The sequence below is a fragment of the Drosophila albomicans genome, chromosome 3 (assembly GCF_009650485.2).
Source record: "Drosophila albomicans strain 15112-1751.03 chromosome 3, ASM965048v2, whole genome shotgun sequence".
In the NCBI taxonomy this organism is placed as follows: Eukaryota; Metazoa; Arthropoda; class Insecta; order Diptera; family Drosophilidae; genus Drosophila; species Drosophila albomicans.
In genome coordinates this window covers 43,344,654-43,365,770 of record NC_047629.2, presented here as the reverse complement: position 1 = coordinate 43,365,770, position 21,117 = coordinate 43,344,654, and the positions used below count along the sequence as shown (strand labels likewise).

At 39.3% G+C, this 21,117-nt stretch overlaps 4 protein-coding genes across 10 annotated transcripts; 2 read left to right on the top strand and 2 right to left on the bottom strand.

The window, feature by feature from the left end:
* The first annotated feature begins 388 nt into the window (after window positions 1–388).
* LOC117566827 (uncharacterized oxidoreductase YjmC) lies at window positions 389–8,538 on the top strand. Of its 2 annotated transcripts, none has more exons than XM_034246396.2 (3): window positions 389–773; window positions 7,041–7,993; window positions 8,053–8,538. In XM_034246396.2, the coding sequence occupies exons 1-3, from the start codon at window positions 554–556 to the stop codon at window positions 8,209–8,211; spliced, it is 1,332 nt and encodes a 443-aa protein (XP_034102287.1). In that variant the 5' UTR covers window positions 389–553; the 3' UTR covers window positions 8,212–8,538. The 2 variants fall into 2 exon arrangements, with proteins under 2 accessions (XP_034102287.1, XP_034102285.1); XM_034246394.2 differs by lacking the exons at window positions 7,041–7,993; window positions 8,053–8,538 and adding exons at window positions 2,417–3,369; window positions 3,419–3,672 and having other exon boundaries at window positions 413–773.
* Window positions 8,539–9,122: 584 nt separating this feature from the next.
* On the bottom strand, window positions 9,123–12,457 carry LOC117571013 (uncharacterized). The gene is made up of 3 exons (XM_034252971.2): window positions 12,185–12,457; window positions 10,498–11,373; window positions 9,123–10,091 (listed from the first exon to the last, which is right to left on the bottom strand). Exons 1-3 carry the CDS (start codon window positions 12,362–12,364, stop codon window positions 9,546–9,548), a joined length of 1,602 nt encoding a protein of 533 aa, XP_034108862.1. The 5' UTR covers window positions 12,365–12,457; the 3' UTR covers window positions 9,123–9,545.
* Window positions 12,458–12,621: 164 nt separating this feature from the next.
* Window positions 12,622–20,248, top strand: LOC117570337 (serine/threonine-protein kinase pakG). 6 transcript variants are annotated; one of them, XM_034251889.2, is made up of 10 exons: window positions 12,622–13,243; window positions 14,594–14,705; window positions 14,822–14,986; window positions 16,241–16,422; window positions 16,624–17,001; window positions 18,209–18,462; window positions 18,527–18,755; window positions 19,041–19,490; window positions 19,708–19,845; window positions 19,904–20,248. In XM_034251889.2, the coding sequence occupies exons 1-10, from the start codon at window positions 13,146–13,148 to the stop codon at window positions 20,112–20,114; spliced, it is 2,217 nt and encodes a 738-aa protein (XP_034107780.1). In that variant the 5' UTR covers window positions 12,622–13,145; the 3' UTR covers window positions 20,115–20,248. The 6 variants fall into 6 exon arrangements, with proteins under 6 accessions (XP_034107780.1, XP_051859873.1, XP_051859872.1 ...); XM_052003913.1 differs by lacking the exon at window positions 19,904–20,248 and adding an exon at window positions 19,584–19,643 and having other exon boundaries at window positions 19,708–19,805; XM_052003912.1 differs by lacking the exon at window positions 14,822–14,986.
* An 83-nt stretch (window positions 20,249–20,331) lies between these two features.
* LOC117570338 (multifunctional methyltransferase subunit TRM112-like protein) lies at window positions 20,332–21,091 on the bottom strand. The gene is made up of 3 exons (XM_034251893.2): window positions 20,901–21,091; window positions 20,734–20,835; window positions 20,332–20,671 (listed from the first exon to the last, which is right to left on the bottom strand). The coding sequence occupies exons 1-3, from the start codon at window positions 20,976–20,978 to the stop codon at window positions 20,477–20,479; spliced, it is 375 nt and encodes a 124-aa protein (XP_034107784.1). The 5' UTR covers window positions 20,979–21,091; the 3' UTR covers window positions 20,332–20,476.
* Between the last annotated feature and the right edge of the window lie 26 nt (window positions 21,092–21,117).

Genomic DNA, 21,117 nt, shown 5'->3' with positions numbered 1-21,117 from the left:
AACGTTCTGAAACACACGCGGTCAGCGAAATAACTAAAAAGTGCAAGGCAAAAAAAGGCAGACAACAAAATCTTGTTGACAGCAGCAGCAACAGCCACAGAGAAGCAGCGCAGCAAAGTCGACGACGACTGCGTCAGCTGTTTTAGTTGTTGCTGCCCTCCCTCCCCTTTGGATACATCGTTTCGCACGTTACGTAGCGCGTTGTCTTGTTGAATTACGTCGTGCTCGTCTTACGTAGCATTAACTAGTTTCTGTTTTTGGGCTTTGTTTTTGTGATCGCCGTCGTCGCGTTGTTGTTATTGATCTTTGTTTTTGTAGTTTAATTTAAGTGAAACACTCCGCGTCAGCTGACTAGAACAATGTGTGTGTGTGCAAAAACGCGTAGATAAACAAAGTAAACGTTACAACTATAACGAAATGTGGCCTTGAAAATAGTGTTGTAAAATGAATATAGTAGCTTAAATTTTGATGTTTTATTTCATTACTCATACTTTTGGCATTTTCTACTAAAATTGTTAATAGTGGTATTCAGGTGGCGTTTAATATCAACTCGATGGCTTCGTTGACATTGTGCTGCTCGCGTCGTGCGCTCTTTGCGAACACCCACCACACCAAGGCGAATGGCAGCAGCACTTGGCGGCTAATGCACACACTTCAAAGGCGCCAACAACAATTACAACAATCCTGTGGGCGTCTGCGCGCAGCAGCAGCAGCAACAACAACGATACGAACAGCGTTTGCAATTGAACCAAAAGTAAATGCAAATTGCAGCGGTAAGTTTGCGCTTTATTATGCTAATTAACGCGTGCAGCAATTGTTTATTATCTTTAGTGTTCTGATTTATATGCCTATCTCTGGGCTTCCTCTTCTCATGAGCTTGACAACCCTGTTCGAACTCGAACATTTCAAATTTCTTACCCGTTTCGCCATCTTTCTTATCGTCGCGAATCGTACGAAGCTAGCGAATTGTGAATTGTGTATGCCGCCCACGCAATGTCAGCCAAATTATATACGATATACACAACCCGTATACTTATATGTCCATCTATATAGATTTATAATTAAAATAAACGATTTTGCTATAAAATGAGGGAATATCGAACGTTGAATGCGCAACAAGTGGCAGTTTATTTTGTTTACATATAAAATCAATTTAAATATTTAAGGGGGCGTGCTTTACTTAATTAGGCAAAAATATTTTACAGCAGTCATTGCGCGATAAGTATAATAATCAGTGACGGCATGCAGTTGACTTCCCATAAAAAAAATATTGTTTAAAAGTGACTGATGTAATAAACACAGTTTAGTTAGGTATAGAATTTTGTTTTATAATAGCAATAGATAAGTTTTTACTACTCGTAATCATAATTTCTTAAAGATTAATAGCAAACAATAAATATATTTGCTCATATTCCATTCTCTTTCATCATTCAACGATTTTCTGAGTATTTCATATTAATTCATTATATTTCATAATCATTCATTATATCAAAAACTCACATGCATAAAAATATATAGTAATACCTACATTTATTTATATCATATATCATTATAAAAGCACATAAATGTTGGGTGTCATCAAATATCGTTCATTTATTTGTATTATTTAACTCAGCAGGGGTTCCATTCATTCATTGTTCCAGTTCGGACAAACATTACTAATGACAATTTGATTGCCTAATTGAAAGCGCATTAAATGAACACCATAAACACTTGTTCTCGGTGTTTGACAAGACTCCCCCCCAAATAATTGAAACCCGTTTTGCTTCAATTAACGTTTTATCATTTTTCCACACGAGTTGAAACAGGCGATGACAAATATTCTTTGATAAATATGGACAGATATATGTATATAGATTTCACCTGGTTATTATTTCATAACCTCAGGTGCGTAATAAACACCGTGTTAATCGATGAATCAAACAGCTTGAGTAAAGCTCACTGTGAGCTTATTGATTTTTTGTTCTATTTTTGTGGAGAACTCTCTGGAATAATTAGAACCAAGTTGTGCCTACTTAAGTTAAGCTTAGAATGAATTTGTAATTTATTTAAGTGCCGAGTCATGCATCAAATTTTAAGTTTTCGATTAAAAATAAATATGAATAACTTTTTATTGATAGTCAAACATGATGCAAGTTTTGGTTTAAGCATTTAAAGAATTATAACATAGCTTGTACTTTATAATTTTTCGTGTCGTGTCACGCGGTTATCTTTAAAGTTTGAATGAACGTATCTCTTAACGTTCGAATTATAATGAGCATATCTCTTATTATATTGAGCGTAAAAATTCGGTTTATAGAAATTTCTATTTCTACATGGGTTTCAGTCAGTAATTTATTTTCGTGTCACGCGCTCATCCCTAAATTCCCTTTGTATAATATGCCTAGAGCGTAATTTTAAGGATACCTTTCCTTAGCCTTTCAACAACGTTGCAATACAACGGATGCCAAAAAGAAACCGAAGTTAGTCAGTATTAAGGAATCGCGTCGCTTTATGATCGATTGCTTCAAGGCTGTCTGTGTCCCCGAGGATCATGCGGTGGCTCAAGCTGAGCTCTTGGTGGGTGCGGACATTCGGGGTCACTTTAGTCACGGCATGAACCGCCTGGAGATGTATGTCAACGATCTGGCCACGAATGCAACCGATGGCAAGGCAGAGCCAGAAATACTCAGCGAAACCAAAGCCACAGCCTGGGTGGAAGGTCATAATGGTTTAGGCGCTGTTGTGGGCAACTTTTGCATGGATCTGGCCATCGATAAGGCGTTCGATGTGGGCGTTGGTTGGGTGTGCGCCAAGGGATCCAATCATTATGGCATGGCTGGCTGGTATGTGCTCAGGGCAATGGAAATGGGTCTCGTTGGCATGTCCATGACCAACACCTCGCCGTTGATGGCGCCCACGGGTGCAAAGAAGGCGGCACTGGGCACAAATCCACTCTCGATGGGCGCCAGCGCAGATAATTGTGATGGCTTTCTGCTGGATATGGCCACCACAGCGGTGGCTGTGGGCAAGATTGAGATGCAGCGCAGGAAGGCTGCTCCCATTCCAGCTGGTTGGGCCTTAGATCCCAATGGCAAGGTGACCACCGATGCCGAACTCGCTTTCAAGACTGGCTGCCTGATGCCTTTGGGTGGTGCTGAGGACACCTCTGGTTACAAAGGCTTTGGCCTGGGTGCCATGGTGGATATTCTGTCGGGTGTTATGGCGGGTGCCAAGTACTCCACGCAGGTGCGTTCGTGGACGCATCACGGCGCCGACATTGAGGCTGATCTGGGTCACGTTTTCATTGCTGTCGATCCCAGTTGCTTTGCTCCAGACTTTGGCAAGCGTTTGAGTGATTTTAATAGTCGTCTCAGAGGCATAGAGAAAGTGAGTGAGTCTTGGTAATAATTACTTTTAATAAGTTGCCTCTCTTTAGGCTGATCCCTGCAAGCCTGTGCTTATAGCTGGTGACAAGGAAAAGAAGAACTTGGAAACAATAGAAGAAGCAGGTGGCATTGAGTATTTGGAGAATCAACTGAAGACTTGCGAAGCTCTAGCCAAGAAATTGAAAATAAAACCACTCAAATTCCTGTGAAAAATTATACTTGTTAGTGTATGTCGATAATAGCAAAATCTCAAAAATCCTCTTAAATAATAGTTTTGTAAAAATTTATAATAAAGAGAAAATTTGTAAAGTTAAAGTATAACATTTAGACTGCTATTGGATCATGTTATTTCTTAGCTTGCTGAATGTAATTGGTAAATAAATAAATGGCGTAACCTTAAATATTAAATTCCTTCATTCTTCAAAATTTTGGAATAATTCATATTAACATACTTCAACACTTCTACAAACTGAATAAACTTCGACTTTTTTTAAATCCATGGTCTCAAAAGCTAAGCAAATAATTTGTACCACTTCAAAAGTACTTCAAAAGGTTTTAAACTTTATTGCTTATTTAATACAATAACAAAAATATTTACGATTTACAACAGCTGTCAGAATAAATACAAAAAATTAGAACATTGTAATATTATACGATTTTTTACAATATTAGTTGTTGAATAGATTGTAAAGTTTAATATTTGGTTAAGTGAATAAAATAGCCATAAACAAAAAAACCAAAAATAAGAACATGGTAATATTTTACATTTTCTTATAAGTTGAAGAGATTATCAACTTTTATATTAGCCTAATAGAATAAAATAGAAATCTTTACGACCCTCTAGAAGATCTACAAAAAATACTGGACATGTTTATTGTTTCGATAAGAAAACCTCCCAATTTGCAGCTGATAAGATTAGGATTGTAAGGCTATCAGCTTCACTATTCGTTTATAGTACTTTTTGGTGTCTGGGCCAAAGTCATATTTGTGCAGCCATTAAAAAAAAAGTTTCGCTTTCATTGTGTGAGGTCAGAACAGAACTTGCTGGACTGAGAGTCGAGTGGGTGTGGCTCATGTAAACAAGCTATAATTCCACGTAAATATTATGACAAATGTTCCGAGTAAACAGCGAAAAGCAGTCCCAATACACTTTATTATAGCTATCGCAGTATATTTCCGTTACAATTAATCAATAGTGCGTAGTTATAACCCATCCCCGTGGCACAGCATAATTAATTCATCCATCAATTGTTATTAAACTATTTCATTCATATCACATGCCTCAATTGAAGTTCAAGGTCATTAACAACAGCAGCCACAACAAACACTCGACGCCAAGCGACGCGATTCAACGCGATTCGACTTGCTGCCACTTCCCACACACACACAACTCACAACACAACACTTTATATACACAACACTTTCGAGAGTGTCGTTTCGAAACTTGGGCAACACAGTCACAGTCACCTCAATAAGTATACAAGTCACATGCATAATTTATGAACACGAGCACAGCATAGCGTACATATATTTTTAGGGGTATATGTTCTATATGTAAATAACATACTTATATTGTATGTTGTATTATCAGACTGCGAGCCCCCGAACATTGCGAACTAAAAACAGAAAGCCGAAAACTAAATACCCTTGACTGCAAAGTATATATGTATTAAGGGTAATGATCTATCGCGTTAAAATGTCTAGAATGTTTAGAAATCTTTAGAATATCATTTCACTAATTCATCAAAAAGTGAGCAAAGAATGTAGTAAAAATATCTTTTGGTATTTTTGGGTTCATTACTATGACAAATCGATTGTGAGTGATTGAAAGTGTTTTGATAATCATACAATATTTACAAATTAATGATATAGGAATTTCATATTATTCACAAATAATCTATTGGTTGACGAATGGATGCGGAATGATTTATAACTACCCTGATAAGAATTTAGAAGAAAATCAGAAAACAAGAAAGAAATTAAAAGAATAGAAAATTAAAGAAAATTAATGAAAAGAAAAAGAAAAGAAGAAATAGAAAATAAAGAATTTAAAAAATATTAAAAATAAAATTTAAAAATGAAAATATTCTAAATTTTTCTATAATTTCTTTAAAATTGTTTCTATTTAAATTAGTCAAAGTAAAGTGAAATCATTGCCCAGTAAATTATGAATGAATATTTTATAGTAAAAATCTCTTAAACTTGTTTTAAAATAATTATAAATCCAAGCTTAGATAGTAGTATGATTGATTGCATATAACTAAATGCGTATTAACATGTGTCGATGTAATTATACATAGTTGACTGACAGTTAACTGATATAGTAATGTTAGATGATTTATAATACTAAAAGTTAACTGAAAATTATTCACTCCTTATTTAGGAATTATGTAAGAGATACTCGTAATAATTTGATATTTATAGTATGTTCGTAGGTTTTGAATTATAATAATAAAAATAAAATTATTCAATGCTAATTTGACTTTAAATAAATAGACTGATATAACTTCGATGTACAAATTTATTACATATGCTATTTTCTTAGGAACGAAGGTTACAAATAATAATTAGAGTAAAATAGAAATTTCTTAAACCTAATTTAGGCATTATTTGGGATGTAAATAGAGATTGCGATTTTTTTTTCAAATTCCAAAATGTGGGATATAGTTATGATAGAATTATTATAATACTAAAAGTAAAGTGAGAACTATTCAATGCTAACTTGGGAGTTTTTTTTAGAAAAATTCAATTAGACTGATGAGATGTGTAAATATACTATTTACTGAATGTTCTTAGTAATGAAGGTTACCAATTGCTTATAATAAAAAACGTGGGATACAAATTCTTTGATCCTAATTTAGGTATTTTTTGAGACGAATACAAATAAAATTTATCTTCAAATGAATTCCAAAATGTTGGGATCCTAAATGATATGCTAATGCTGTCCGGACTTGTTTATATCTTATTAACCCAGAAAGACGGGTCGAATCGAACCTGCCAAACGTGCGTTGCCAAAAATTCGACTAGTTACACGCGCCATAGCATAAAGAGATTGTGTGAGTGTGTGTGTTCGCGTAGTTTCCATATCATCGACAGGCAATAGAGGCACACACACACGCACACTCTCACACACACTAACACACTGACATAACCTGCTGTAGAGCTGATAAGTATTCGGTAAACACGCTCCCTCTTCCTCTCTCTCGCGATCAGTTTTCTTCTCGCTCTCACTCCTTTGCTTGTCTGGCAAATAAGTACGATATAAGAAATTTCAAGTTTGCCAAAAAACAAAATACGACATAACAATTATAAAATACTCTAGAGCCCAAGTGTTTACCCGCGTCTCTCGCTCTTCTTTTCCCTCTTCCTCTTTGTTTCTCCCTCTTTGCTGTTTCCAACGGGCTCTGACGTAGTGTGTGTGTGTTTGAGTGTGTGTGAGCATTTGCTAGATTAATTATTAGACAGGCGAGTCGTCGTCGTAGTCGTCGAGGGCCAAGCTCCAGGCCGACAAAAAAAAAAAAAACAGTCGCAAACTCGCCGCGAATCTGAACGTACGCAAAACGTTCCCGCTCCCATAAGTGTTCTCAGTCACTGTTCCCACTCATTGTGTTCCCTCTCACCGTTCAAGTACTCGTATCTCAAGGAACTCTTTTTGCTGTTGCTCTGTTTTAGACTTTGCCATCGCCAGACGAAACATGTCGAGTTCCAGTTCCCCTAATCTCGTCGCGGTTGCTGAATCGCGTCGCTTCATGATCGACTGCTTCAAGGCCGTCAATGTGCCCGAGGCACATGCCATTGCCCAGGCTGATCTGCTGGTGGCCGCCGATTATCGTGGTCACTTCAGTCACGGCATGAATCGTCTCGAGATGTACATCAATGATCTGGCTATCAACTCAACCGATGGCGCTGCTGAGCCTCAAATACTCAAGGAAACCCCTTCGACTGCCTGGGTTGATGGTCGCAACGGTCTTGGAGCTGTTGTGGGTAACTTTTGCATGGATCTGGCCATCAAGAAGGCAAAGAACGTGGGCGTTGGTTGGGTGTGTGCCAAGGGATCCAATCATTATGGCATGGCTGGCTGGTATGCCATGCATGCCATGGAACAGGGTCTCGTCGGCATGTCCATGACCAACACATCGCCTCTGATGGCTCCAACGGGTGCCAAGGAAGCAGCTCTGGGAACCAATCCCCTCTCGCTTGGAGCTCCAGCTGGCAATGGTGATAAGTTCCTGCTTGACATGGCCACCACAGCGGTGGCTGTGGGCAAGATTGAGATTCAGCGCAGGAAGGGCGCTCCACTGCCCGATGGCTGGGCGCAGGATCCCGAGGGCAAGGTCACAAACGATGCCGAGCTGGGCTTCTCCACTGGCTGCCTGATGCCTCTGGGTGGCTCTGAGTTGACCTCCGGCTACAAGGGCTTTGGTCTGGGTGCCATGGTGGACATTCTCTCCGGTGTCATGTCGGGTGCCAAGTACTCCACACAGGTGCGCAAGTGGACGCATGCGGGCGCCAACTCTGCGGCTGATCTGGGACAGGTTTTCATTGCTGTCGATCCCAATTGCTTTGCTCCCGACTTTGAGGATCGCATGAGCGACTTTAACTCGCGTCTGCGTGGCGTCACACCCGTAAGAAATACAACTAATCTTCTCTTTTAAGATCTGCTGTAAACTTATCTTCTTTGCAGACCGATCCTAGCAAACCTGTGCTGCTCGCTGGTGATAAGGAGGGCAACAACATGAAGGCTGTGGACGCAGCTGGCGGCATTCAGTATCTGGAGAATCAGCTGAAGACCTGCACCGCTTTGGCCGAGAAGCTGAAGATCAAGCCACTCAGCTTCATTTGAAGAGGAAGCGGGAATTTGGAGCCAAGCTCATCTAGTTTTTTGCTGCCCGCTCTTTGTTCTTCGCTCTTCGCTCTTCTTCATGCCATACACACAATGAAGCAGCTGCTGCATTTCGCTTGACCAAAGGACTTTGATTAGTGCCTAAGTTTAAACATTTAAAATCCCCTTTACAAATTAGTTAACAAAAACAAAGCAGTGTCTTATGCAAATTTGTGTTTTGCACGCAACCCAAATTCTAAATTGTCGTCGTCGAGTTTTGTATATGTGTTTTTTACACCTAGAACCAAGATATCATCACATTTAATAAATTTATAGCTTTAAAATGAATTAGAAAACAAAAAATCTCCTCTCTAGTTTATTTGGTGGATAGGAAAAGTCTTATAAAGAAATTGAAAACTTAGTTCTTCCAGTTTTTTAGTTTTTTGTAGAAGTTTTGATAAGAGGATAACATAAAAAAGGGAAAGACTAATGAAGTTTACAATTACTAGCTGTTAGCAGGATACTTGAAGTCTTTTCCAACTTATACATATTTTGAAATATTATACTGACTTTGCTCTGCCGATAAATCTAAAGATTGTTTTATTTTAAACGTATTTTGGGATCACAGAAATGCTGTCTAAAAACTTTATTTGTAAGTTTATTTAGTTTCAGAATTAAAATCTAATTTCAAGCATTTTCTTTAATATCGTAAAATAAAATCTAATTTCAAGGATTTCTTTTAAGATCGTAAAGTGCTTAAATTCAAAGATTTTATAACGTCAATTAATGCTTATGACAACTGTAGTATAATTTTAAATAATTTAAGCGAATTTTTTATTTTTTTGGAATAAGTTCGAACAAGAACAAGTATTTTAGCATATGTTTGAACTGCAGGTTTATAATATAGAATCTTGTATTGGTCTTGAATATTGTGCCAAGTGTTTTGGATAGCAGGATTCGAAGTTGAATAGTATTTAAAGTATTATTTATATTGAACCCGCGATATTTACTGAATAAGTATTTTTTATTTAATGGGGAGAAATTTGTATTTATATAGCAAGATTTTTTCCCAAAAAATAGACTAATATTACCGCAAGTTTTAACTATCTATGGTATGTAAGTAGAGTGGTCGCAATACCATCTTGGGGAAGATTAAAGAGTAATTCTGTTATGTAGTATTTAGTAGAGTTTACCGAACAATTTATCTGTGTTCTTCCCAAATCAAAAAGATTTCTTCCAAGATGAAGAATTGAATATGTAGAAATGTTTCCTTATGAATATTCAATTCAAATCAAATATCCTGAATAAGTTGTCACTTGCATATGGCCATCTCTCATTTCTCCCAAAGTATCCAATTATTTTCTTATTGTGCTTATTTCGGTGCCATAGACAACCGCCTTGATGACATTAGCAGCCAAGCGTCGCCCATCTTTGCCCGCTGTAATCGATTCCTTCTTAATGCGCAGCTTGAAGTTGCGACACGGAGTATCGAAGAGGAACGGGGTGGGTTGAATGCAAGGATTCACCACCATGGCAGAGCGCAGTTCCTCAGCATTGTCAGTCTTCGACATAGACTTGATGAAATCAATGTAGCGTTGATTCTCCTCGGTGAGTTTTCGTTTCTCTTCGAGCAGCAGAAGATTCTGGGCCTGAGCCATGGCCTGTTGACGCCAAAAATTTTTCATTTTATTATTAAGCTCGATGAGCTCATCTTCGGTAATATCGACATGCTTCTTGATGTCCAAGGATTCGAGTGTGAATTCCTCATTGAGATCACCCACATCGACTTGATCTATAACTTCGCCGCCCACAATAACTTTTTCCGATTCAGTTTGTAGCTTGCGACATGTGATCGATAAAGCGAGCAGAAGTTCGCCACTCTTGACGATCTTCTCAAAGCGCTGGGAGGAGAGAGTAGTAGATTTAATAATAACAAGTAAGAAAGTTACAGTCCAGTGTGCTCGCCTGTGAGATACCCGCTACCAATTTTGAATAAAAGCAAAATATTGCGGTATTTTTTCAACATATACTACAAATACAAATATACTCAAAATATACCAAGCAGATTGTCGGCCAAAGTAACTCAGACCCCTCGTAAGTAGGCGTTTTTGCCCATACAAAAGTATTTCTTTAATAACTTCCACAATTTTTATCTAATCGCAACCAAATTTTCAGGAATCATAACTACAATAGTAATTATTGTATATACCAAAATTCCAACTCTAGCTTTAAAATTACGCTCGTTATTAGATTTTTTTGATTTGCGGGGGCGGAAGTGCGCGTGGCAAAAATTTGAAACAAAGTTACCTTAGTCAGTTCGTAGCACTCGGTGCTGAGAATACGCAGCTTCTCATGCGTTGTAATGCGATCCACATGCATGCGTTCCTCGATCTTCTTGCGCACATTGGCAAAGTACTCATACTCCAGCTTTAGATCATTGATCGTATTATTATTCTCCGCCTCGATGCGCAACATTTCACGCTGTGTCTCATTCTGCAGACCTATGTACTTCATCTCCTCGGCATCCAGCTTTCGGGTTTCATCCACAAAAGCTTGTTGTCGCTCCGTCAACGAGCGGATGCGATCGTATTTATGTGCATCAAGTTCGGTGCTGTGCAGCGAGTCGACGAAATCATTGAGTTGCCGTTGCATCGTCATCATTTTCTTCACCACCTGATCGCGTATCTGAAAGCGTGCTTCAATGTCCTTGTTCACATAATGATCGCGCTGCTCCAAATAGATTTGATAGTCGAGTTTCAGTTGATCGCGTGTAAACAGATTGGAAGCATGTATAATATTCTCGCTATTCTGTTTCATCGCCTCAACTTCCTCGGTGCGAAAATGCACTTCATCGTAGTACTCTTTGAGCAGATCCTCTGCCTGTTGTTCATACATTCGTTTGCTGCTCTCGAGCATCGCATGATAACACTCTCCAATGTGATCGATTATCTCGATCGTTCTGGAATAGGTTCGTGAATGCTGCTCTTGCGTTTGCTGCATGTCATCCATCAGCATCTTGATGTGATCGTTCTTTCGCTCAATAATGTCGGATGCTTTTTGCCCCCATTGCACAATCTCCTGGCGCAGCTCGATAATCTTAAACTGCTCGGCAATGGCATTCCATTCGTCCATTCCACGCATCTCCATTCGCTCGCCCAGCTCAAGTTCCGTTTTCAAGGCATGCTGTAGGGCAAAGTCTTGGTAACCATGGCGTATACATTATTTATTAGTTAAGCAGGGCAAAGTTGAAAAATGGAATATAGTATGTGTTGTCATGCTTAAGTGGTAATCTTCTTAGACAATTATTGAGCGTAGGAAAAAAAAATACAATAATATATAAATTTAAATAGTTCAAAAAAATTTTGGAAATAATGAAAAATATATAATAACGTTTGTTACATAATTAATGGATAAGTTAATCAACTTACTGGTCACTATTTAACGGCTTATAAGACTTAATATCGATTTAAGATTCTTAATAAATGTATAAACATTTTACTAAAATCAAGATTTTAGTACTAAGACTTTTGGTCTAAAAAGTGTGTCAAGAAGATGAAAATCTTAATGTTAGAAAACACATATTGATTTCAAGAACATTTGATATAAGACCTTAGTTATTATTAGTAAGAAATTTATAATCTAGTAATTTTGGGACTATTTTGAAAATATGGAATTTTTCAGACGTAAGCAGTTCTTCTGTACATGTTTTTTCTCATTTTTTTGTTTTTAATTTTATAAAATATTCCAATAACTTCAATGATGTTTTTTACGTTTTCTTATTTTAAATTTTTTAGTAACTATTTTTTAATATCACTTGTTTTCATTTCATTTCTATTTATTTAAGTGTGCGATTTATTTAGTATCAATAGGAAAGCCTTTAGCATTTACTATTAACTGATTAGGAACACTTGGAAATATTACAAATATTTGTGTCAATAGAGCCATAATATGTTACTATTATGCATAATAACTTAGTCTCTATTTTCACACTCACGCGCAATATTAATTTCTGTTCTTCTTCCTTGGCTAATCTCTTGGCCTCTTTACGAGCTGCCTTCTTTTCTGCTTTTGTGGGTTTCGGCGGCTTGTCATCTTTGTTCATCTCATCGAGGGCCTCCTCTATGTAGGTGTCCGTTATACGCGTAATGCGTATTTCTGGCACTGGCAACGACATTTTGTGCAAAGTATTTAAAAATGTATTTATTTAAATCAGTCTGTTAAAGTCGAACAAAAGTTTTTGATTACGATTCGAAATCTGAAAGCAGCGGCAAGGCTTATTGAAGCTTTTACGAATATGATTTTACGTTATCCAACACTGCTGCGGAGCGAACTGGAGCTTGGCGCCAAAGTGAAAGCTCGCTCCCGCACAGCATCTGCGAGTCAGCTAAGCCGCGGCTCACGCGCTAGCCAAGTCAGTAGACGTTAAAAGCTTGTCACGCGCGGTTGTCAGTTACGGCGTAAAACGAAACCTGAATAACCACAACAACAACAACAGCGGCGGCAGCAAACACAACAAGGAAGAAATCCTGGCACTAACGGCACGCCGACTACGCGTCTGTGTGTGTGTGTGCGTGTTTGGTGTTTTTTTTTCCGGCAGCGCCTTGTAAACAAAAATAACTTTGCTTGTTGTGACTGCATGTGAGACTCTGTGTGTATGTGTGTGTGTGTACTTGGTGGTGGTTTACAACCCCCAACAACAACAACAACGAGAACAACAACAGCAAGGAGAACCAACTACAAAGCTCGAGTGGCAAGGGCAAATCCAGCAAAAGTTTTCGGGGTTGCAGACAGTTGGCAAACAAGCTGCGAATTCCTGTTTAAATACCCATAAATATTCAACAAAAATAAATATATAAATACCTACTTGCATATACACACACACAGCATAACCGTAAAAAAGTAAAGGATATATTTTGTCCGTTTATCATCAAATATTGAGCATCATCCGCATAAATATGAGCGATGCAGGCGGCGCACCCAATAGCAGTCATGGTGGCTATCAGAAGCTGCCGCCCGGTTGGGACTGTAAATATGATCAGACAACGGGCAACTGGTAAGCGTAAAAGTGCATTACACAGTGCAAAATACAGCACGCCATAAATATTTATGCATGCAACTTGAAAAGGAGTAATACAACCGAGTGCTGCACGCCATTCAATGTTTTTATTTTCCTTTTCCTTTTTTTTGTGGGCGGGCGAACAACGAAGAGCTCTGTGTACAGTTTACAATGTGCGCGCTTAATTTCCATTGCATGCTTTTAGGCGGCAGTTGGTATTTGAGCTGGGTACGAGAGAATGCTATGGCAACTTGACGCTCGGTGGGATGGGTTGGGAAATTGATTGGCTTGTGCGAAGTGCGGAAATGTCAAGTGCTTTCACTGTGCTCTTAAAATAGCATGTTTTAATGAGATTCTGAAAAAGGTGATAGCAAAAATCTAGGCGGCTTAATAATATCTGATGACTTAACCCGCTGTGCATACAATACTTTTGGGCTGTGCTGAAAATCAATGCTGGCTTTGTCTAGGCTGCCTAATTTGCATAGCATACTTTTGGGCTGAGCTGAAAATCAATGGGCGGCCCTTCAAGTAGTTGACTTGGTGACTTGTGTAGCATACTTTTGAGAGCGCTGACATTTGAATTTCAACAAAAGCACTTGACAGTTGGTTTTTTCGTTTGCGCTGTCTTGTAAAGCTATTCATTATGCTTATGACAGCACTTGAGGCACTGACAACGTCAATTGGCCCCATTTTAGACGCATAAATTGTGTCACTTCCGCCAAGACAGACTGCAACTCTTCCGAGCTCTTCGCAACTTCAGAACTTTGTTGCCTTGGCTTCAGTTTCAGGCTGTGCGCAATTAAGCAGCGACTGTCATACGTTAAATTCAAGTGGCCACTTGGCCGTAAGTCTCGTCTCCAGTCGAGCTGCAATCAGAGCCAAGATTAGCTGTCAAATGTGATGTGATGATGTCTGCTCTGCCTCTCGACGTGTTGCCAGCCAGTCTGCCTGCCAGCTTGCCTGCCTTTTGGCAGCTACTTGGCACGTGTCGCTGTTTAGGAGCTTCATGCTTCACCTTTACGTTTCCTTACCCCTTTTGCATGCAGTACACAAAAATAGCCGCAAATTTCCCAAATGTGCCATCAAATGTGTGTGCCGAGGAAAATACACCACCAAACAGCAGCAGCCAACAACCAACAACCAACAGTCAGCATCCAATATCCAAAGAGCCAGACAAACAGACAAACAGAGAAACATCTCGTTGCTCGAAATCAACCCCTGGACGAACATGAAACGTGGAGCTTTCGGTTGTTGTGGTGGTCGGGGTGAAGGCCCTTTTTATGGCCTTTGATTTGCACTTTTATGATGCAACCCAATTGACAGTCATTTGTGTGCGCCATATTGCAGCTATTACATAAACTATCTGACCAAGGCCATGCAGCTGGAGGATCCGCGCAACGGCCGCAACTACAAACAGTTGCACAACGAACGCTGCTCCACAGAGTCCATTGCGCTGCAGGTGAGTCCAGTCCACAGTCCACAGTTGCTGCTGTGTGAAAATCAATTTACATTTTATTGCTTTCTTTCTCCATGTTTTCTGTTCTGTTCTATTCTGCGTTGCATTTGCATTTACAGCCCTTGACGCAAAGCTCGCACCACGGTTCGCCATTCCACGTCGTCTATCCCAGCAACAATTTGACGGCCGTGCGCGCTTTCCAGGAGCGTGAGCAACGTCAGCAGCCCGCATTGCACAATCTATCCACCAGCCCACTGCTCTCCGCATCCTCGCGAGGACAACTGGTAGGCCAATTAGCTAATGTAACATAGACTATTTGCACTCCGAGAAAATGTTAATTAGATTCGTGTTGAATACTTTTTGTTGACTCTATTCTATACATATCTATTCTATACATCACTATCTTGATTTTAGAATATGTTGTCATTCACTTTTGTTGACTCTATACAAATTACTATCTTGATTTTAAAACATATTGCTGTACATTAAATACCATTTCTCTAGTTTACATACAAGAGTTCGAATACGATTTAAATTCAATATTCTCTAGTTTAAATACAAAGGTTCGAATACGATTTAAATTCAATATTAATCTTATTATTATAATTATTCAATTATAAAGATTATTTATTTTAAATTTTATATTTTTTTGCTAATTTGCTAAAACGGTCATTAAAGAATCAGGAAAATGTTTTATAACTTGGTGCCTGCAGAAAACGTTTGTAACAGAAAGAAGGAGTCATCTCCGATCCCATAAAGTATATATATTCTTGATCAGCGTCAACAGCCGAGACGATATGGCCATGTCCGTCAGTCCGTCTGTCTGTTCATCTGAGTGAAACACTGAATCACAGAGATTAAAAGACTATATTATGGTATATTTCAAATGTATTATTAACGATATACCAAATATAGCCTTAGGTATATTTTAGTATTTTTGTAATATATGAATTTTTGGTATATTTGTAGAATATGGTTTGATTGAGAATGAATAACGGGTATTTCACAGTCGATCACACTCGCCTATAACTTTCTTATTAGTCGTTTAAATTAGTTATAGAATTAATACTTATCATTTTATGTTGTGTTTCTTATTTCATATTATTTACTTATATTTATATATATACTTTATATTGCCTCAATCGTTTTTAGTAAAGTTAAATTTTTCTAAAAATATTCAGTACAAAAATCGTTCATCCTTTATTCTAGAATATTTCAATTCAGTTTTAGAATGTATTTTCTGTATCCGTTTTTGCATTTTTAATCAAAGTTTATTTATTTGGCTTTAATTTTTTTAAGTGATATGAGAGTTTGTTAATTAACTTAACTTAACTCAATTATTTGAATTGACATGAATTATTTAAATAATTTGAAAAGGAATTTACTTTTGTTTTATTTACAAATTTAAGAACTATTTTTGATTTATAAATAAGCATAGAAAATTCCTGAAGAGCATTTGGTCTACTATAAACTTCTCTCACCATTTTTCTCTCAGTGTAGTAACACTTGCAGAACTAACTGTCATGTTTATCCCGCAGGAAATGTCGTCGCCACTGCCTTTCCAGCGTGCTCGTTTGGCCTCCAACATGTCGCGTCGGTCGACCATCCAGGAGACCTCGTTTAGTCATCAGCAGCAAATCGATACGCACGCCGTCGTTACCAAGATACAAAACATGTTTCCCACTGCCGACGAGAATCACATTCGCCTGCTCCTCAAACGGTAAGTGCCACGTTATCCTATCTAATCTGAGTCTCTGTCTTGTTCTCTCTCTCTCTCTATATATAAATTGTATGTGTATTTGTATTTCGATTCTTTCTCACACGCTGCCGCTTCTTGCACTTAATACTTACTCACACTTGCTCGCCACATCATCGAATTCCCCACACACGCTTACTAACCCAACAAAATGAAAAATAACAGCTACTACAATCGCGAGGCCGTCGTCATCAGCGCCTTGCAGGTGGAGAAGCATCCGGTGACGATGCCGGGTCCATTTGTTACTCCACCGGCTCAGCGTCATCTGTTCCACAGCAATTCTGCTTTCTATATGACACCACCGGCGCGTCGCCTGGACATGGGCGCTAGCCGGGTGACAGTCACCCAATCCCAATCCCGCACGGCCAGCCCTCTGCCCGGCGGCCGCCTCGGTAGTCTCATGAGCATGCATAGTGGCCCCTCTGCACATGGACATGGAGCCGGAACTGGGGCGGCTGTCACCGCCACCGCCACCGCACTGCACGGCTCGCCGCAGTGGCGCAGCTCGCCGAAGCCGCACTCGTCGCCTAAAATGAAATTGAGGTGCGGTTATCAGCACTGAGATCTCTGATGAGATGAAAAGCAATCAACTAATGGGGCGTTGTGAACCCCTCCTTTAACGGAAGAAGACATCAAAGGGGGAAATGTCAGGCAGCTAAGCGGCAGAAAAATGGCAGATTTAAATGAATTGATAATGAAAGGTCCTTCAACATGAGTTGAGTTTGTTAACGTCACAATAACTGGTCCATTGAAATGGTGAAATTTGTGTAGTTAGTAACACTTAATGCTGTGAATAACATCACATATTAGTAACATATGTTAACAACGAATTAACATATTTTAAAACCAAATGAACAATTAAATATAATGAGCTGTTAGCGCTTTATAGATCCTTTGATGTAGGAACTTCACTTCTAACATTATAGTAACACATGTAAACAAAGCATAACATATGTTAATCTAAAACAAATGTTTGCTCTTGATGTTTTAATAGTAGGATAATTTTATGACAAGCTCTTTTGACGCTTGTTAGACTCTTCAGTTTTAATAAAACTAAGATGTAAGATAAGAGATAAAGTCTACTAAAACCAACAACGAGGAGAAGATGAGGTTATTATCTAATAATGAAGATAATATCCTAATCTTCTTTCTGTTACTTAAAGATTTAGAAGATTTAGAAGATTTTCTTTGAAGAATCTACCAAATGTTAAAAAATAATGTCATTTTATTATTCACCATCGAAACATCAAGAGGTCTTTTTAATATAAATTCAATCTACTTAAGTGATTAATTTTTTTCGGTGTCCCTCTCAATATTGCTTTCTGTTAACGCAACACAAATGTTATCTTTCAACATCAGAGGTAGTTGAGGATTAAACTAATCTATAGGGACTTATCACTATGCACAATATGTTGGCTTGTTGTTACTGTCCTAAAAAAAACTATCCCAGTTGAACTGAAAAACTAATTTAGATACAATATTAAAGTTTCAAACGCTAGCTTATAAAGTTAAAGATAGATTTGTCTGTTATAAAAGTCCTAATACTTTTCAGTACTAATGCTAGCATAACATAACAAAGTTTAATATATTTTTGTGCTGTTAATGTCACCTTAACATTTCGCCTTTGCAGCAGTTTGCTTTTCATCTCGGATGTGGCTCGTAGACTCGCTCTAAGCTCGCTTCATTTCTTTTTAATACCGCCACATTTAATAATGGAAATGATTTAATGTGCTTTCTAAACACTTCACAGATATATGAAGAACATATTCCCCAAAGCAGATGAAATGCTGCTGCTGGACACCTTGGCCAATGCGGACAACAACGTGCAGTTTGCCTCCGAGAAACTGATCTCATTGGGCTACACAAAGCGCGAGATGCAGCTGCCACACAGACCCAACAATCGGCCACCCCAACTGGGGCAGGATCAGGAGCAAGCCAATGATCAGGCAGTGCAACACATTCCACTTCGTCCCAAGGAGTACACAGCAGCTGAGAAGACAGACAGTGAGAGAAATCGAATTTAATTCACTACTGCAATACATATTAATATAATTTTCCTTCTCTATAGTGGAAGCTTTGCTCAAGGAAAAGTATCCACAGATAGCGGAGCGCATTATTCTCATGGCTCTGGAGTCGGTGAACTATGCCGAGGATCGTGCAACGCAGATACTGCAGATTGTGCAGGACGAGGATGAGCAGCGCTCCAAGAAGCATGCCACGCCCAAGAGTCTGCCACAGGAGTGCAGCAACATGTTGCAAGTGGAGCAGGTGGACGGTGGCAACATCACAGCACACAGGTAAGTCTCGGAGCTGAGAGACGCGCTGTTGTTCTGTTGTTTGGCATATTCATCCCACCTCAGAGTTATCAGGCTGCCTCCTCTGTCTCTGTCTCTCTCGCTATTGCCGCCTCTTCTACTGCTGCTGCTTTCTCAGTTTTGTTAATCGATATTTAATTTTCTCTGTAAACCTTTGTTGCTGCCACCAAAAAAACAACACACACAATCACCCATTTAAACTTTGCCACTGCTTGCTTGCCACTTCCCACCAACATCATCATCATCATGATCATTCATCATCATCAGCAAGCCACACAAGGTGCATCGGCATTTGCCATCCATCAACCTCATCACGCCCACAACGGCCACCACACAGATCCTGCTCAGCAATTCGCCGATGCAGGAGGAGCAGGCGGATCAGCAGGCGAAGCCACAACCAGCGTCGGCGGCGTCATCGAGTGCATCATCAAGCCATTCATATGTGTCACCACAAGCACCACAGTCACCCATCATCAGCTATGAGCCACTGACCACCAAGCGCATTCTGGCCAAATCCAACAACAACACTAAGAACAACAACTTTAGCATCAGTGGCTACTTGCATGGCTCTACTACTACTACTCGCACCTATTCCTCCTATAATGCATCAATGACGTCATCATCGCTGGCATCCGCTTCCGCTTCGGCCTCGGCCTCGGCCAGCTCCATAACGAAGGCCATCGAATGTCGTTCGCGCGCCAAAACCGGTTCACTGAAGTATGCCCATAACCGTTTACCCGTTACCGTTTACCTTTTATCGTTTCCGATTATCGTTTCGATTACACTTTTACCGATTACCGTTTCGTTCAGTGCATGCGTTGCAATCGTAATTGAATTGTTTTGCACGTTATAACCTTTTCAGTTATAAATGTAATGTACTAAATGTAATTTCGATTTAATTTAATCATTTACTCACCACATTCTTGCACTGCAGACATCGTGCGCCGCATGCTGCTCACCTGGAGAATGCTCAAAATGCCGAATCCACTGAATTTCAATCGCTCATTGAACGCATGGCCAGCTTGGGACCCAATTCACAGCTCACCAAAGGCGCCAACGAGAATCTGCTGCTGTAAGTCTACGAACTACATTTAATAGCCAATCTTTACTCATCATAATCTTTCTAACAGTGCTGACTATGTCACCTGGAATGGACCGAATACACCGCTGACACAAAAGCACTCGGCACAAGGAGCTGATGCCAATCTGCTGCTGGTTGCGAGTGAACGTAGCTACAAGGCAACCGGACGCAACGAACAGCTGTGCAAGGGCGCCAAGCAGGAGTTGGCCAAGGGAAGCATCTATGCGCCCGGCAAGAGCGCCAACATTAAATGCAACTAGAACAAGGATTCCAACTCCAACTTTAGTGTGCCAAATAAAACCTTGAATATTTCAAGCAGCTGCCATGAACACAAAAAACACCCTCCAAGCAACCCAGACTTGAACTTTTACATGTCTCCAGGTGTTCCCATTACTACATAATATGTAGTAGTACATATAATCGTTAATATTTAAGTATATCTAGATATTGTGCACATTCACATACTCTTTACACGTATTCCATCCAAAACTCTAATTCATTTTTTTTGGACAAACTTTGCAGCTTGAAATACATACTAATTACAAAAACAAATATATGTATAAATCGATATTTAAAATTAAACCTAGTAATATGCGTGTTTATTAATGGGCGGCATTTTTTTTTAGACCTCATCCTCATTTAATAGCATGTTGGGTATGCCATCGGTTATGGGAAACACACGTCCGGTTTCGGGACATTCCAGCTGTCCCTCGAGCACGTCAATTTCGAATAGCAGATGGTGCAGCTTTTGCAATAGCGCCTCGTTGTCAGCAATGTTATCGGGCTGTGCTGGGGGAATGTCCTCAGCGCACTCCGCCTGCAAGGGAAGCACCACATTAGTAAGGATGCTGTGCATCTTGAATAATGTTGTAAACTTACCACTTGTGCGGCACCGTATAGAGCTGCCCAGTCCAGCTTAGGCAACAGTTTCTCTATAAACACCGGATTGAATTCACTTTCCACAACATTCTGTTTGGTGATCTGCAGGAGAAACATTTGCATGAAGTCATGAAACAATCAATAACAAGTCCGCTATTCAAACTCACCGTCAGTTTTAGGGGATAGCCAACCTTAACTCCCTTGATGGCCATTGAAGTGAGAAAGTTATACGTGCTGAGTTTCATAGTGTAGTTTTAATATTTGCTTAATTTAACAGTGTACAACAAATTTTTAAATAAAAACAAATGCGGTATGCAAAACGCACGTTTTTGACATTCACTACGCAACGCATGCAAAACAGCTGTTTCTATTTGGCAAAGCGGT

Bases quoted from the DNA above. Each gene is read 5' to 3' on its own strand.
- LOC117570338 (XM_034251893.2), bottom strand. From the start codon at position 20,978: ATGAAACTCAGCACGTATAACTTTCTCACTTCAATGGCCATCAAGGGA. The intron at 20,836-20,900 runs GTGAGTTTGAAT...TTTCTCCTGCAG, and splicing joins GCTATCCCCTAAAACTGACG to ATCACCAAACAGAATGTTGT. The intron at 20,672-20,733 runs GTAAGTTTACAA...CTTCCCTTGCAG, and splicing joins TATACGGTGCCGCACAAGTG to GCGGAGTGCGCTGAGGACAT.
- LOC117571013 (XM_034252971.2), bottom strand. From the start codon at position 12,364: ATGTCGTTGCCAGTGCCAGAAATACGCATTACGCGTATAACGGACACC. The intron at 11,374-12,184 runs GTGAGTGTGAAA...TTTGCCCTACAG, and splicing joins AACAGAAATTAATATTGCGC to CATGCCTTGAAAACGGAACT. The intron at 10,092-10,497 runs GTAACTTTGTTT...CTCTCCTCCCAG, and splicing joins AGTGCTACGAACTGACTAAG to CGCTTTGAGAAGATCGTCAA.
- LOC117566827 (XM_034246396.2), top strand. From the start codon at position 554: ATGGCTTCGTTGACATTGTGCTGCTCGCGTCGTGCGCTCTTTGCGAAC. The intron at 774-7,040 runs GTAAGTTTGCGC...GCTCTGTTTTAG, and splicing joins AGTAAATGCAAATTGCAGCG to ACTTTGCCATCGCCAGACGA. The intron at 7,994-8,052 runs GTAAGAAATACA...TCTTCTTTGCAG, and splicing joins GTCTGCGTGGCGTCACACCC to ACCGATCCTAGCAAACCTGT.
- LOC117570337 (XM_034251889.2), top strand. From the start codon at position 13,146: ATGAGCGATGCAGGCGGCGCACCCAATAGCAGTCATGGTGGCTATCAG. The intron at 13,244-14,593 runs GTAAGCGTAAAA...GCCATATTGCAG, and splicing joins GATCAGACAACGGGCAACTG to CTATTACATAAACTATCTGA. The intron at 18,756-19,040 runs GTAAGTCTCGGA...CATCATCATCAG, and splicing joins GGCAACATCACAGCACACAG to CAAGCCACACAAGGTGCATC.